The sequence below is a fragment of the Rosa rugosa genome, chromosome 6, assembly GCF_958449725.1.
Source record: "Rosa rugosa chromosome 6, drRosRugo1.1, whole genome shotgun sequence".
NCBI classification, from domain to species: domain Eukaryota; kingdom Viridiplantae; phylum Streptophyta; class Magnoliopsida; order Rosales; family Rosaceae; genus Rosa; species Rosa rugosa.
In genome coordinates this window covers 6,840,429-6,852,717 of record NC_084825.1, presented here as the reverse complement: position 1 = coordinate 6,852,717, position 12,289 = coordinate 6,840,429, and the positions used below count along the sequence as shown (strand labels likewise).

Sequence of the window (12,289 nt, the reverse complement as noted above, 5' to 3'; positions counted from 1 at the left end):
CAACAATGCTCAATTTTGTTGGACCCCTTGATGCGGCCGTTCTGTAAAAATTGTCATTTGGGTTGGTTCCAAATGAGATGGAAAATTAAAAATTGTCAGAAAGATGTATATAAAGTAGAATGTGAGGACCCTTTTAGCTGGAGAGTGGAATCAAGTCGGACCATTGACTAGAAAGAGAGTATTTCCGTCAACAACAGACGACTCTTATTCAATTCCGAAGGAGATGGCATCAACCTCTACTCGTCGTCGATGGAAATACGATGTGTTTCTAAACTTCAGGGGGAAAGATACCCGCAAATATTTTTCCAGAAATCTGTATGCTGAATTAAATCAGAAAGGAATTCTCTCCTTTTGGGATGGGGCAGAGCTTGAGAAAGGGAAATCCATTTGGCCTGAACTTTTAGCTGCAATTGAGGAGTCTAGATTTGCGATTGTCATTCTCTCAGAGAACTATGCTTCTTCGTCATGGTGCTTGGATGAACTCGTCAAGATTATTCAATGCATGAAAGAGATGGGCCAACAAGTCCTGCCCGTCTTCTACAAGGTGGATCCTTCTGATGTGCGGCACCAAAGGGGAAGGTTTGAGCTCAAAAGGGACCCCGAAGTAGAAGTAAGGGCACATGAAGAAGTTTATGGGAAGAATGAGGACAGACTAAATGCGTGGAGAGATGCTTTGACACAGGTGGCCAACCTTTCTGGCTGGGATTCCAAGAATTATCAGTAAGTCTCCTTCCTCCATACTACTAAAGTAGATAGATATATCCAACCCCATCCTTTTGAGAGCAGGATAATCTCTTCTTTTTAAAATGAACTATTCTTTATGATTTAAATTGGATTTGATTTTTCTGATTGAGGGATGGATACGAATGGAGAGTAATGAACATCCAGTAAATTTGAGAGACTCACTGGATTAGCATTTTGCATTTACTTAATGTTGCCAACTGCGAATATTGTTTTTGCCGCTTATGTTACATTGCTAAGTTTCTAACTCACAGTTTTATCTAAATTTTCTCAGACATGAATCAAGTTTAATTGACGAGATTGTTAACCATATACTAAAGAAGTCCGTGTATACATCTTCAAGTGTTGACAAGGGCTTCATAGGAATGGGTTCTCGCATTGATGATTTATTAAGCAATTACATATATCCGCAGCTTGGTGGGGTGCGTTTTATAGGGATCCATGGCATGCGGGGCATAGGTAAGACAACAGTTGCTCGAGCTATCCATGATCAAATTTGTCAGGATTTTGACCGAATTTGCTTTCTTTCAAATGTTAGAGAAATGTGTAAAAACAATGGCCTAGTTTCTCTACAAGAAAAACTTCTTTCCAGAATCCTGATGGCAAAAGTTGAAAATATAGAGGATGTATACACAGGAGCTGCTATGATAGAAAGGCGGTTGTGTAGAAAAAAGGTGTTGGTTGTTATTGATGATGTGGATCAGTTGACACAATTAGAGAAATTGGCTGGAAGTCGCAACTGGTTTGGTTCAGGGACTAGAATTATCATAACCACCACAGATTTTCAGTTGTTAAAGGCACATGGTGTTGATGCTACGTACAAGGCTAATGGCTTAAACTGTGATGAAGCACTTCAACTTTTGAGTTTGAAGGCTTTTAAGAAATGTCCCCCACCAGAAGATTATTTGCATCTGTGCTACAATATTACAGGGTATGCTAAGGGGCTTCCATTGGCTCTCGTGGTTTTAGGTTCTTTTCTATTTGGTAGAAGCGCTGATGAATGGGCAAGTGCAATAGATAGGCTAAAGAACACACCAGATAAACGCATTATTGAGGTGCTTCGGATTAGTTTTGATGGACTGGATGAAAAAGATAGAGAAATATTCCTACATATCGCTTGCTTTTACATGGGGAAGGATAAGGATCGTGTGACACAAATACTAGACTATTGCCAGCTAAACCCTGTCATTGGTTTGAGTGTTCTTGCTGATAGATCTCTCATAACTATCTCCAACAACGAACTATGGATGCATGATTTGCTACAAGAATTGGGCCGGGAAATTGTTCGTGAACAGTCTCCTAAAGAGCCAGGCAAACGTAGTAGATTATGGTCTCATGAAGACATCAACAGTGTGCTGAAGAAAAATAAGGTAAGAGTTTGATAATGAATAAAAGAAGCTAAGCATATATTATTTCTGTTATGCACTTCAATTATTGTGTAAAAAAAAGAAATAAGGCAGATTTAATTACTTGTCATCTACTTATGTCTTGGTATTCTTTGTGTTCTGCACTTGAGCTATTATTCCTTGTTTTTCATTATCAGGGAACAGATTCAATCCAAGGCATGGTAATGGAGTTGACTAAATTACGAGTGGCTCATTGGAAGCCAGAAGCCTTCACAAATTTGTCTCAACTTGGTCTTCTCCATATTCGTAATGTGGACCTTCCCAAAGGCCTCACTTGTCTTTCTAGTTCCTTGAGACTCCTCGAATGGACTGGGTATCCCTTAAGATCTCTCCCAAAATTTTTTGAAGCAGATGAACTTATTGAACTTAACTTGTGCCACAGCAACATTAAACAGCTTTGGAAGGGAACAAAGGTATGGCTATTAGTTAAGAGATTACTTGTTTATCTCTATGTAGCAAATTGTCTGTTCTGTGTGGTGGCTCACTGTTTTGATCTTATGAGCAGAATTTTGACAAGTTGAAGTTCATCAAACTCTGCCATTCTCAAAAAATTGTGGAGACCCCAGACCTCGCAGGTGTTCAGAATCTTGAGACTTTAGATCTTGAAGGATGTTCTCATTTGGTAAGAATCCATCAATCCCTTGGATTTCTCAAAAAGCTTATTGTCCTGAATCTTAAAGACTGCAAAAATCTCGAGAGTCTGCCGAGTAGAATTGAAATGGAATCTCTTGAAACATTAATTCTTTCTAACTGCTCAAAAGTTAAGAAGATTCCCAAGTTTGTTGGAAATATGGAACGTTTGTTGGTGCTTTGTCTCGATGAGACTGCCATTGAGGAACTGCCTGTTTCAATTGAACGGCTGACTGGCCTTGTGTCATTGAATCTAAGCAACTGCAGAAAACTTGTTTGTCTTCCAAGCACCATCAATAAATTGAAGTCTGTTGAAAATCTTAATCTTTCTGGATGCTTGAAACTCGGCAAACATCAGGTAAATCTGGGGGAGATGGACTGTTTTGAGGAAACTGATGTGAATAGTGGGTCTGCAATAGAAATGTCACCTACCCATGATCGCATAAAACATGTGAGAGGTTCAATCTTTCATCGATGCAAAGTAGTTTGGGGATCTTTAAATAAGTTTTTGCCTTCTGGATTGGTGCAAGTAGTGAATACAGAGCCAATGAGTTTCCGCTTGCCTATATCTCAAAAAGTGAATACAGAGCCAACGAGTGTCCGCTTGCCTATTTCTGGTCTCTGTAATTTAACCTATCTGAACCTGAGTAATTGCAATCTTGGTGAAGGAGCATTTGCCAACGAATTCGGTTACTTTCCCTCTTTGGTGACCTTGAATCTAAGTGGAAACAATTTTGTTCGCATTCCTTCAGGCATTCGATTGCTTTCTAAGCTTGAGAACTTTAACTTGGAGAATTGCAAGAGACTTCAAGAGTTGTCAGACCTTCCATCAAATAGTAGACTAGATTTAAGGGCAGATGGTTGTACTTCACTGAAATACTTGTTTGATGCATCAAATTTGAACAGACTAAATAGATCATATTTCAATTTCATCAATTGCTTCAATCTAAATGGCAATGAAGGATGCAATAACATAGCATTTGAAATGCTGAGGACACTCATGTATCAGGTACTCCCTCTCCAAGTGTGTGTGTGTGTGTGTGTGTGTGTTTCCGCTCATATACTTAATTATAGACATTAATCAGCTAACAACCTATCTCTTCTTGCACAGGGAATCTCTAATAAGAGGGAAACTTTTCAAATTGTAATTCCTGGAAGTAATATTCCTGAGTGGTTCAGCCATCAGAGCGTTGGGTGTTCATTAAGTGTATCTCTACCTGTACATTGGAATAACAGTCGGTTTTTGGGATTTGCTTTGTGTGCTGTTTTTTTACTCCATGAGCACCATCCGGTGGATGAGCTTTATATAGATGAATTCAGGACTTTTAATGCAACACATCATCTTGTATGTTGCCTGAAGCTCAATGGAAGAGAATTGGAAGTATATGGCAGACAGCCTGCATTTCGCTTTAGTGAAGAATTTTGCCAGGTTAAATCAGATCACCTGTGGCTATTCTATGTATCTCGTGATAAATACTTTGGTACAGAGTGGTGGCATAACAGTTGCAGTCAGCTTGAGTTCTTATTTGAAACTAGAGGGCGGGGTCTGAAGGTGAAGGGGTGTGGAGTCCGTCTGATATATGAGCAAGAAGTGCAAGAGTTGAACCAAAGAACCACTCAATCAAGCAGTAGGATGTGTCATTATGCGGATATATTGATTGGTTTTGGCATTCCAGTTGCAGGGGAAACCAGTGGCACTGGTAGCAGAACTTGCACGCTTGAAGAATTGTAGGACTGGCAGAAATATAGGGGATCCAGTGATCAACCACTGGCCACTCTGAAAGACCACAGTTAAGGACTTTCTGATCCTATGACTCGAAATGAGTTGCAGATCATGAATAGACAATGCCTCCTTCTCTCATTTGAATTTCTGCAGAAATTACTTTCTGGAGCTCTCTTGCCTTCATCTTTTACAGTAAGGTGAGTCTCGAGCACTCTAGTTTCGATATTTTGCCTAATATTAGTGGATTCCCCAAGTTATTTCCAAATGACACTATAATCTTACTTGCATAGCCGATATTATTGAAGTAGTTTTACAATAAACTGAATTGCCTCTCTGTAGTTAGTTTTACAATAAACCGATATTATTGCCTCACTGTATTGTAATAAGGTGAGACCAGTGTTCTTTTTTTTTTTTTACTCTGAAGTCAGAGAGAATGAGGCTAAATGGGGAATTGAAATCCAAATAGTTTGATAATTTATGGTTAAACAATATGAAAAAGTTTCCAAGGATATGTGTACAACACAAATGTCTACTTTTTCAATATGGATGTTACAGTTATGAAAATTTATGCCCTGTCCTGTTTCGGATTCTTGAGTTTGTTTTCAACAGACGGCTCCACTTCATAATAGGGCTGCCTATTTGCTCATTTCATGCTGCTGTTGTGTCATTTCATCATCGAGTCGAGTACTCATACAATAGTCCTATAATACTGCTTGGATTTCATACATTATGTCACTTTATTCGTATCATTCTGTTCAAGGTATACATTATCATGTTTCACAATTGGGTTATTTGTGATGTTAATCCAACTTGTTTACTGTTTTGGGTAGAAGGTAAAGTCATTTATGAGTGCATTTCAACTAGTGATGAATCCAGCTGCACTAACTTCATGTTGGGTTCCAGACTTCCAGCCATGGAGTTCATAACTTAACATATACCAAACTATAAAGGAAATTTGGCAATCTGCCAGAGCTTGTCTGCCGGAAGCAATTTCGTATATTATTGTTTCCCTTTACCTTACACAGTATTTGGACATAGTTGATAAACTTCGTGGATTGTTCATGCATATAATTGTCTACTTTTTGTAAAAGTAAACTCCCTTAAGCATGGTAGCTTCCAGATAATTTCAGCGTTTATACGCTTGCAAGATACGATGGTCATGGTGATAGTGAATTCAGATGCTCACAATTTCAGTTATAAATTTTCTAAACAAAATGTTGCATGTATTTTAGAGTGATTCAAGATACTATAAGAATAGAAATTTATGTTTAAATAATCTTACTGGTTTGCCGTGAACCATAGACACCAAGTATTTTTTTCCTGTGACGGTATCTTTGCAATCAATGAACTGACTCACTATGAATTTTATGCTACTCTGTCTCTACTCTCTAGTACAGTTTTCTAATTGAGGAATTGTTATGTTATATGTATTCGTTTGTGTAATGTAATTTGTTTATAGGTATTTATCATTCCTCTATTAACACTATGATAATTATTGAAAAATCTCTGCTGCGACACTGCTAGCTAGGGATAGACCTGTACCTGGGTTGATATTCATTCTGGCATCAGATTAATCTTGCACCCATGTGAGTTTGCATCATCAATCTCCATACGATAAATATGTATGCCACAGCCAAAATAGCACAGTTTAGTCCTTTTTCCATGGCTCAACAACTTTTACTAGACCTTAAATCTTCAAGAATATCTTTTACATAGTTGCAAAAAAATTCTGTAATCCTGGTTTCAGAAAGTATTTTATGCAAGTCAAGGATTAAATTATTTCTTGCTTTTTACGGTTAAAGTTTCTCTATTATGGTACTTATTCATTTTGTGTTTAACTTGGACAGCTTGGAAACTTTTGCACTGGGCTGAACATACATATAGAGAAATGGTACATGTTTTTTTGTTCAAGTTCTTGTATTCATTTATTTCTTTTAATCCCTGGTTAATATTTAGGTGCCCACTCTTCAATTTGAAATTTACTATATTGTTGTGATTAAAGGATATTCTAATAGTAATAAGAAACTAAAATAAATGATTAGTTTGTGGAGTTGCGGCAATGACATGCTTAATGACAACGTTTTGTGAAATTCTAGTGTGTTGGCAATTTTCGAGGTTGATTGAACGTAATGAAAACCAGGTCTTTTAGGGTGAAGGTGGGTAGGCAGTGCTTGCAGGGAGTTAATGTCTTGAATACTGTAGATGCCATTGGCCCTTTTTAATTAAAATCTCTGTCCTCCACGCCACATGATATTATATTGTTTTGCAATATTGATGGAACTTCCTCATCATTCTATAGGCTGGTACATCAGTTTACATGGGATATTGGTTCATGGCAATGCCACTCCACTTGCATGTTACATATGTGGACTTCACAGAAAATTAATCAACTATTTTTGCAGGTAACCATCGATCCTACATCTGAGGCGGAGACAAAACTTATGTCCCTGGTTAAAATGAGGTACAATGAATTGGAGGCTTCAATGGCAATAGAAAGATGCGGTATAACCTTTTATTTTTTTATATTTATTTATTTATTTTGAGAATTCTCTTGTATAGATTTATCTCTATGCTTTAATTCTTTTTTATTATTATGTTGATATTCTGTAAACTGCTATTTACTTGCTTTAGGAGTTTAGGTATATGCATATCCTGAGCTCCAAACCAAACTCCAGAATTATAACTAGAACAATTTCATTTAGGGTCTTTTAACACACTAATTTCATCTTCAGCGCATACAAAAAATATATTGGCTCCTTTCTGGGTAGTCAGGAATCAGGATCACAATCATGTAACTGGAACTGTATAGCAGGAGAATCTTGTGGAACTAGGCTACAATGTTTTTCATAGCATAAAAAAGGTCAGTGATTTTGGGGCCACAAAACTCCTTCCTAATATTATCTATTGTTTAGTAGGAAATCCAACCAGGTTTACTAGTTTCTTTGACTTGGACAATAAACCACTTCCTGCTAGTTGAGTCAGTTGGTGATGCCATCCATCCTCAAACATTGCTATCTATGTTGTTACCTGTCTCTTTTTACTTACTCCTGTTTTTTCTCATTCAAACATTGCTGGTATTGACTTGTTGCTTGTTGATTTGACTGATTTCATATCAGCTGCTCAAATTTCAGAGGCAGAAGGTGGCCATCTTCCCCTTGAAGAGATGGTATTGTTGTCCTTCTTGCTGATATTCAATGTCAATTTCTGGGCTAAGAATCAGTTTATCTACACATTCCATGTCTGGTAGATTTTGACCGCTCATTCAACTTTTACAGCGTACACATCTGCGAAGTGAGTATCCTGAGAAGAATAAAAGGAAACTTTGTGAATCTTCATTGCTGAAAAGGAAAAGGATTATGGGACATGGAAACCAGATCATAGGGGAAGATGCTGGTGCAGTTCATCTCCCAAATCCAATAAATGGGTTTGGGACTCCAGCTGATCTCTGTCAAATCCAGAGAAGTCTTCCAGAGGCAGCCACAGGACCTCCTTATTTTTACTATGAGAATGTGGCATTGACTCCTAAAGGAGTTTGGAGCACAATATCCCGCTTTTTGTATGACGTGAAGCCTGAGTTTGTTGGTTCGAAGTATTTTTGTGCTGCTGCAAGAAAAAGGGGTTATATTCACAATCTTCCAATCAAAAACAGAATTCCTCTCGTTCCCCTTCTACCACAAACTATATCTGATGCATTTCCGATGACAAGGAGGTGGTGGTCTACTTGGGATGATCGGACAAAGCTAAATTGCTTACAGACTTGCATTGCTAGTGCAACAATTACTGAGAGGATCATGAAGGCTCTTAAAGACTATAACGAAGACGAAATCCCACCAGAAAGTGTCCGTCGCTATGTTCTTTATGAATGCCGCATTTAGATATTCTCTGCTAATAAATTCGCTCATGGATTCGTTTGCATTTATATTTCCTACAGTTTCACTTTGCAGTTATATTTGCTTCAGTTTTCACTTTTTGTCTGCTGAGGCATGAGAGTTTTGAGTAGATTTGTATATTTTGCTGTTTCTATCTCATGAACTACGTATTTGAACAATTTCTATTATAGTAGATTTTCACTTTTATCGCATACTCTCTGCTATTAGTAGATTTTCACTTCTTCTGAATGATACAGTGGCTTATCACCTGTCAGTTTTGAAAGATCGATTTCCCAATGGCATCAATGTCCTCTCTCTCTCCTATGGGATTGGTGGTGCAGAGGTAGCTCTTTATCAGCTTGGTATCCCGATGAAGAATGTTGTTTCAGTGGAGATTACCTCCGAAGAAACGTTGTGAGGTGTTGGTGGGAGCAGACAAACCAGAGAGGGAACTTGTATCACCTTGCTGCCTTGCTGATGTGCAAAAGTTGAATGCTGACCGACCGCTTAGAGCATTATATCAGTTCCTTTGGCAGGTTTGATCTGGTGATTGGTGGCAGTCCATGTAACAATCTTGCGGGTGGCAACAGACACCATGGGGATGGGCTTGAGGGTAAAGAGTCTTCTCTTTTTTATGACTATTTTCGTATATTGGATTTGGTCAAGGGTATTATGGCAAGATACAATTGAGTGTATGTATAACTCTATATTTTAGATGAATGAACCATTGGATCTCTTTGCTTCTGACTTTGGATCTCTTATTCTTTTTTTTAAATGATATCGAAATATGCAGTGATACTTGTTATCTCTTCATTTCTCGTGTGCTTTTTCTTTCTTTTTTTCTTCCAATGGTTTTAGCATGGGACCTTCTAAGCTTATGTAGAATCTCTGTGTTGTGTCCTGATTCAAAACAGAAACCAACTTGTGCTACATGTTTGAGTAGTTTCTACTCCCAGCCCTCTTGTCTAAGAATGCATATGAGAAGCTAGCTCTAGCTTCTCTTTTCAGTGGCTGTTGTGAACCATTCATGGAAAAGAGACTTTTACTATGAATTGAAAGTTAAAATATGAAACTACTTATACCTTGGGTAATCTTAAGAATTAATAACCAGATAATTGAAATTTCATTTCAGTAATGTAAGTTGTCCAATATGCAAAAACAAATACTAAGAAGAGTTCCCAACAGGGGGAATACCAGATTGGAACAGCAAGAAAATGACTTGGAAGTAATTCCATATGCATGTTATTCTACGTCTATTCAGACACAACATGCATTTCACCCTTATTGTTTGCCCATTATGTTGTGTCTATTAATCGCAGCTCATGTATAGGACTTTTGGTGTCTCTCAATTTGACATTTCTTCTTTCTCAGATGTCAGCTCGGAAACTGGGACTTATGGTGACTTCCTGACAGTCGGCCCTGGCATTGAGAACTCGTAGCTTGATAGTTTATATCACTATTCTCTCATTCATTGTGAGGATCTGGAGACTGTATGCTGAAAGAATAGATGCAGCCCAGAAATAGTAGCCGAAGCTAGAAAGTGTTTCACTTTGTTTTGCCTTCATAAACTGATGTGATTTCTGGTGTCTCTCAAATTGAATGAACAAAGACAAAATGTAACGACTACTATAAGGCCATACCAATATGTACCTATTCCAAACAAGAGTCCTATTAAGTACAAACATGTTCACCAAATTTTGTTCATTAGTATGAATCATGTCTCTGTTCTCTTCTTTCTTGGGTCTGAATCCCCCCTCAACCAAAATTACTTCTCTCTCTCCTTGAGATATGGTAAAACCGCAAAACTGAAGGTATGAATAGAAATTAATTAGAAAAGTAGAGATTGTTTGCGCCTACACACATAGGCTTGTAGGTGTATGTCAGGTTTTCAAAGTCGATATGTTTTGATAGGATGGTAAACTGAAAGGAAAGGAAAAGCAACAATAACAATAGTTTGAAGAAAAAGTATTCGAAATACACGACTTCACCTTTCATCCTACTAATGTTTGCATAGAAACTATTAAATCTTGTTCTCAATCTACCCAAGGATCAGAAAGCCTAGCTTATATGTGTGCTCAGTATCTGCGACATATTTTCTTGCTTAAAGAAATTGATCCTAGGAACTCCAAACAGCCATTCTGCAGGTAATGAAGATCGAGGAGCTGATATTAACAGTTTTAAGACCCTAGCTCTAGGAATCTCTCATACACAATAGTGTTTAGCAGTTTCAGATTATTCACCGGCTGCAGTGTTCATTAGCAAATATATCAAAGTAGACTTGGACGTCTGAGGTTCCTTTTCCAGAACAGCAATCACATCCTTGACAGATATACTACGAGTACTAGCCACCTTTGTTTGAGGCATCATCATAACTTGGCAATTCCTCCCAAACTTTCCAACAGCACTCCCAGCTGCAGACACCATAGCTTCTACACCGCCCCTTTTCTCCGCTTCTATTGTTCTTCCAACAGTTGATGTAGCCTTGGGGTTTACATCTTCACCTCGACGCTTCTCCCGGGATAGCTGATCCGCCTTAAGTTTCCATTTCACCAATATGTCATGTCCTCCAAGAGCAGCAAGGGCATCAACATTTGCTGCTGCTGTACTTCTCCTCATTTTGTCATCTCCATCGTCATGTTTATCCTTAACACCGTCAAATCGGTTAGTGCTAACCTTAGCTTCATTAAGCTTCTGAGCCTTTTCCAGCAACTCTTCCCTAGCTTTCTTGTTGAGAATCATAATTTCTTGCTTCACATCAGATGTAGAAACAGTGTGGTGTCTCGATTTTTCGCAATCAACCCGCTGCTTCGACTGTCTAATCAAATTGCATATGATCCCCCTCATTCTCTCCTCCACACACATTGACAAGCATCTCTCCACATCTTTGTCAACACCAATTCTCAAACCACACCTCCCCATGATTCCCGCCAACTTTTTCTGCAAGGGAATCTTCTGCTAAACCAGCCCTTCTTGGTTTTCTTGAAGCACAAGTTTTCGAGATGCTTGCTGCTTCTTGGGCCCCGAAAGCAACAACATGCGCTCTTGCTCTTCCACAAGATTGACTCCACTGACCGAAACAATGTCGCGGAGTTGCTCAATGCCTTCTTGATCTGTGTCGATCTCATCATCAGCTACCTTTTGCTTCTTACTTGATGGCTGTGGTGGCGGAGAAGCACTACGCTTGTTAGGATTTGTGACAGGAGGAAACAGAGGGTTTGGGAAGAATGGTGAAAACCCCATTGATGAAGATTGCCCAAGATTTCTATAGGAAATTTGGTTTCTTGAGGCTCGAGTTAAATGGAATGTAATAGAGCTGATCTTGCGAATATATATATTCTAACGAGAAAAGTTTGATGAGCACAAGCAGAAAACTCACCCAAAGCACAGAGGCAAAGTCAAAAACAGGTCTCAAGTCCGAATTCTAAAGGTTTTATATACAAGTAGACGTGTAAATGGACCGGATTTAGATCGGATCGACCTAAATCCAAATCCGTTTATGTACATACCGCCTATAACACATACCGCCAAGCATAAGCAACGACCTCTTAGGTGGGCCCTGCGACATGGTTGGTCCCGCCTACGACATGCATCCGGTAGACCGACACCCGAGCTACCTCGCCATGGTGGAGGTCGGCCGGTACCTTGCTAGGAGGCCACCCTCCCATACTCTCCAAGAGGCTTCAAGAGAAGCAATATGTACATTGTATCCCACATCGGAAATATAGAATAGATGGAGACTTCCTTTACATATAAGAGGAAGTCCTCCCCTTCTTAGATGAGGATGGGATCCATGATCCCCACACTTGTATACTACAAAGGCTACTTGGCCTCACTCATAGTGGAATATCTAAGTGAACGTAGCCTTGCCTCAAGGGCAAGGTGAACCACTATACATGTTTGTGTCATTTCTCTGTTCCTCT

The 12,289-nt window shown here is 38.8% G+C and overlaps 2 protein-coding genes and 2 pseudogenes across 2 annotated transcripts; 3 read left to right on the top strand and 1 right to left on the bottom strand.

Annotated features, from left to right (window-relative positions):
• The first annotated feature begins 223 nt into the window (after positions 1–223).
• Positions 224–7,645, top strand: LOC133718199 (TMV resistance protein N-like). The gene is made up of 9 exons (XM_062145009.1): positions 224–720; positions 1,016–2,111; positions 2,285–2,560; positions 2,653–3,786; positions 3,889–4,697; positions 6,348–6,391; positions 6,903–7,002; positions 7,233–7,360; positions 7,617–7,645. The coding sequence occupies exons 1-5, from the start codon at positions 224–226 to the stop codon at positions 4,507–4,509; spliced, it is 3,624 nt and encodes a 1,207-aa protein (XP_062000993.1). The 3' UTR covers positions 4,510–4,697; positions 6,348–6,391; positions 6,903–7,002; positions 7,233–7,360; positions 7,617–7,645.
• LOC133718205 (DNA (cytosine-5)-methyltransferase DRM2-like) lies at positions 7,499–8,583 on the top strand. Its single transcript, XM_062145024.1, has 2 exons — positions 7,499–7,666; positions 7,776–8,583. The coding sequence occupies exons 1-2, from the start codon at positions 7,664–7,666 to the stop codon at positions 8,373–8,375; spliced, it is 603 nt and encodes a 200-aa protein (XP_062001008.1). The 5' UTR covers positions 7,499–7,663; the 3' UTR covers positions 8,376–8,583.
• On the top strand, positions 8,401–9,731 carry LOC133716135 (DNA (cytosine-5)-methyltransferase DRM1A-like; annotated as a pseudogene).
• A 618-nt stretch (positions 9,732–10,349) lies between these two features.
• Positions 10,350–11,722, bottom strand: LOC133718406 (transcription initiation factor TFIID subunit 4b-like; annotated as a pseudogene).
• Positions 11,723–12,289: the final 567 nt, after the last annotated feature.

Coding starts and splice junctions, on each gene's coding strand:
- LOC133718199 (XM_062145009.1), top strand. CDS start 224: ATGGCATCAACCTCTACTCGTCGTCGATGGAAATACGATGTGTTTCTA. Junction 721..1,015: donor TGGGATTCCAAGAATTATCA/GTAAGTCTCCTT, acceptor AAATTTTCTCAG/ACATGAATCAAGTTTAATTG. Junction 2,112..2,284: donor GTGTGCTGAAGAAAAATAAG/GTAAGAGTTTGA, acceptor TTTCATTATCAG/GGAACAGATTCAATCCAAGG.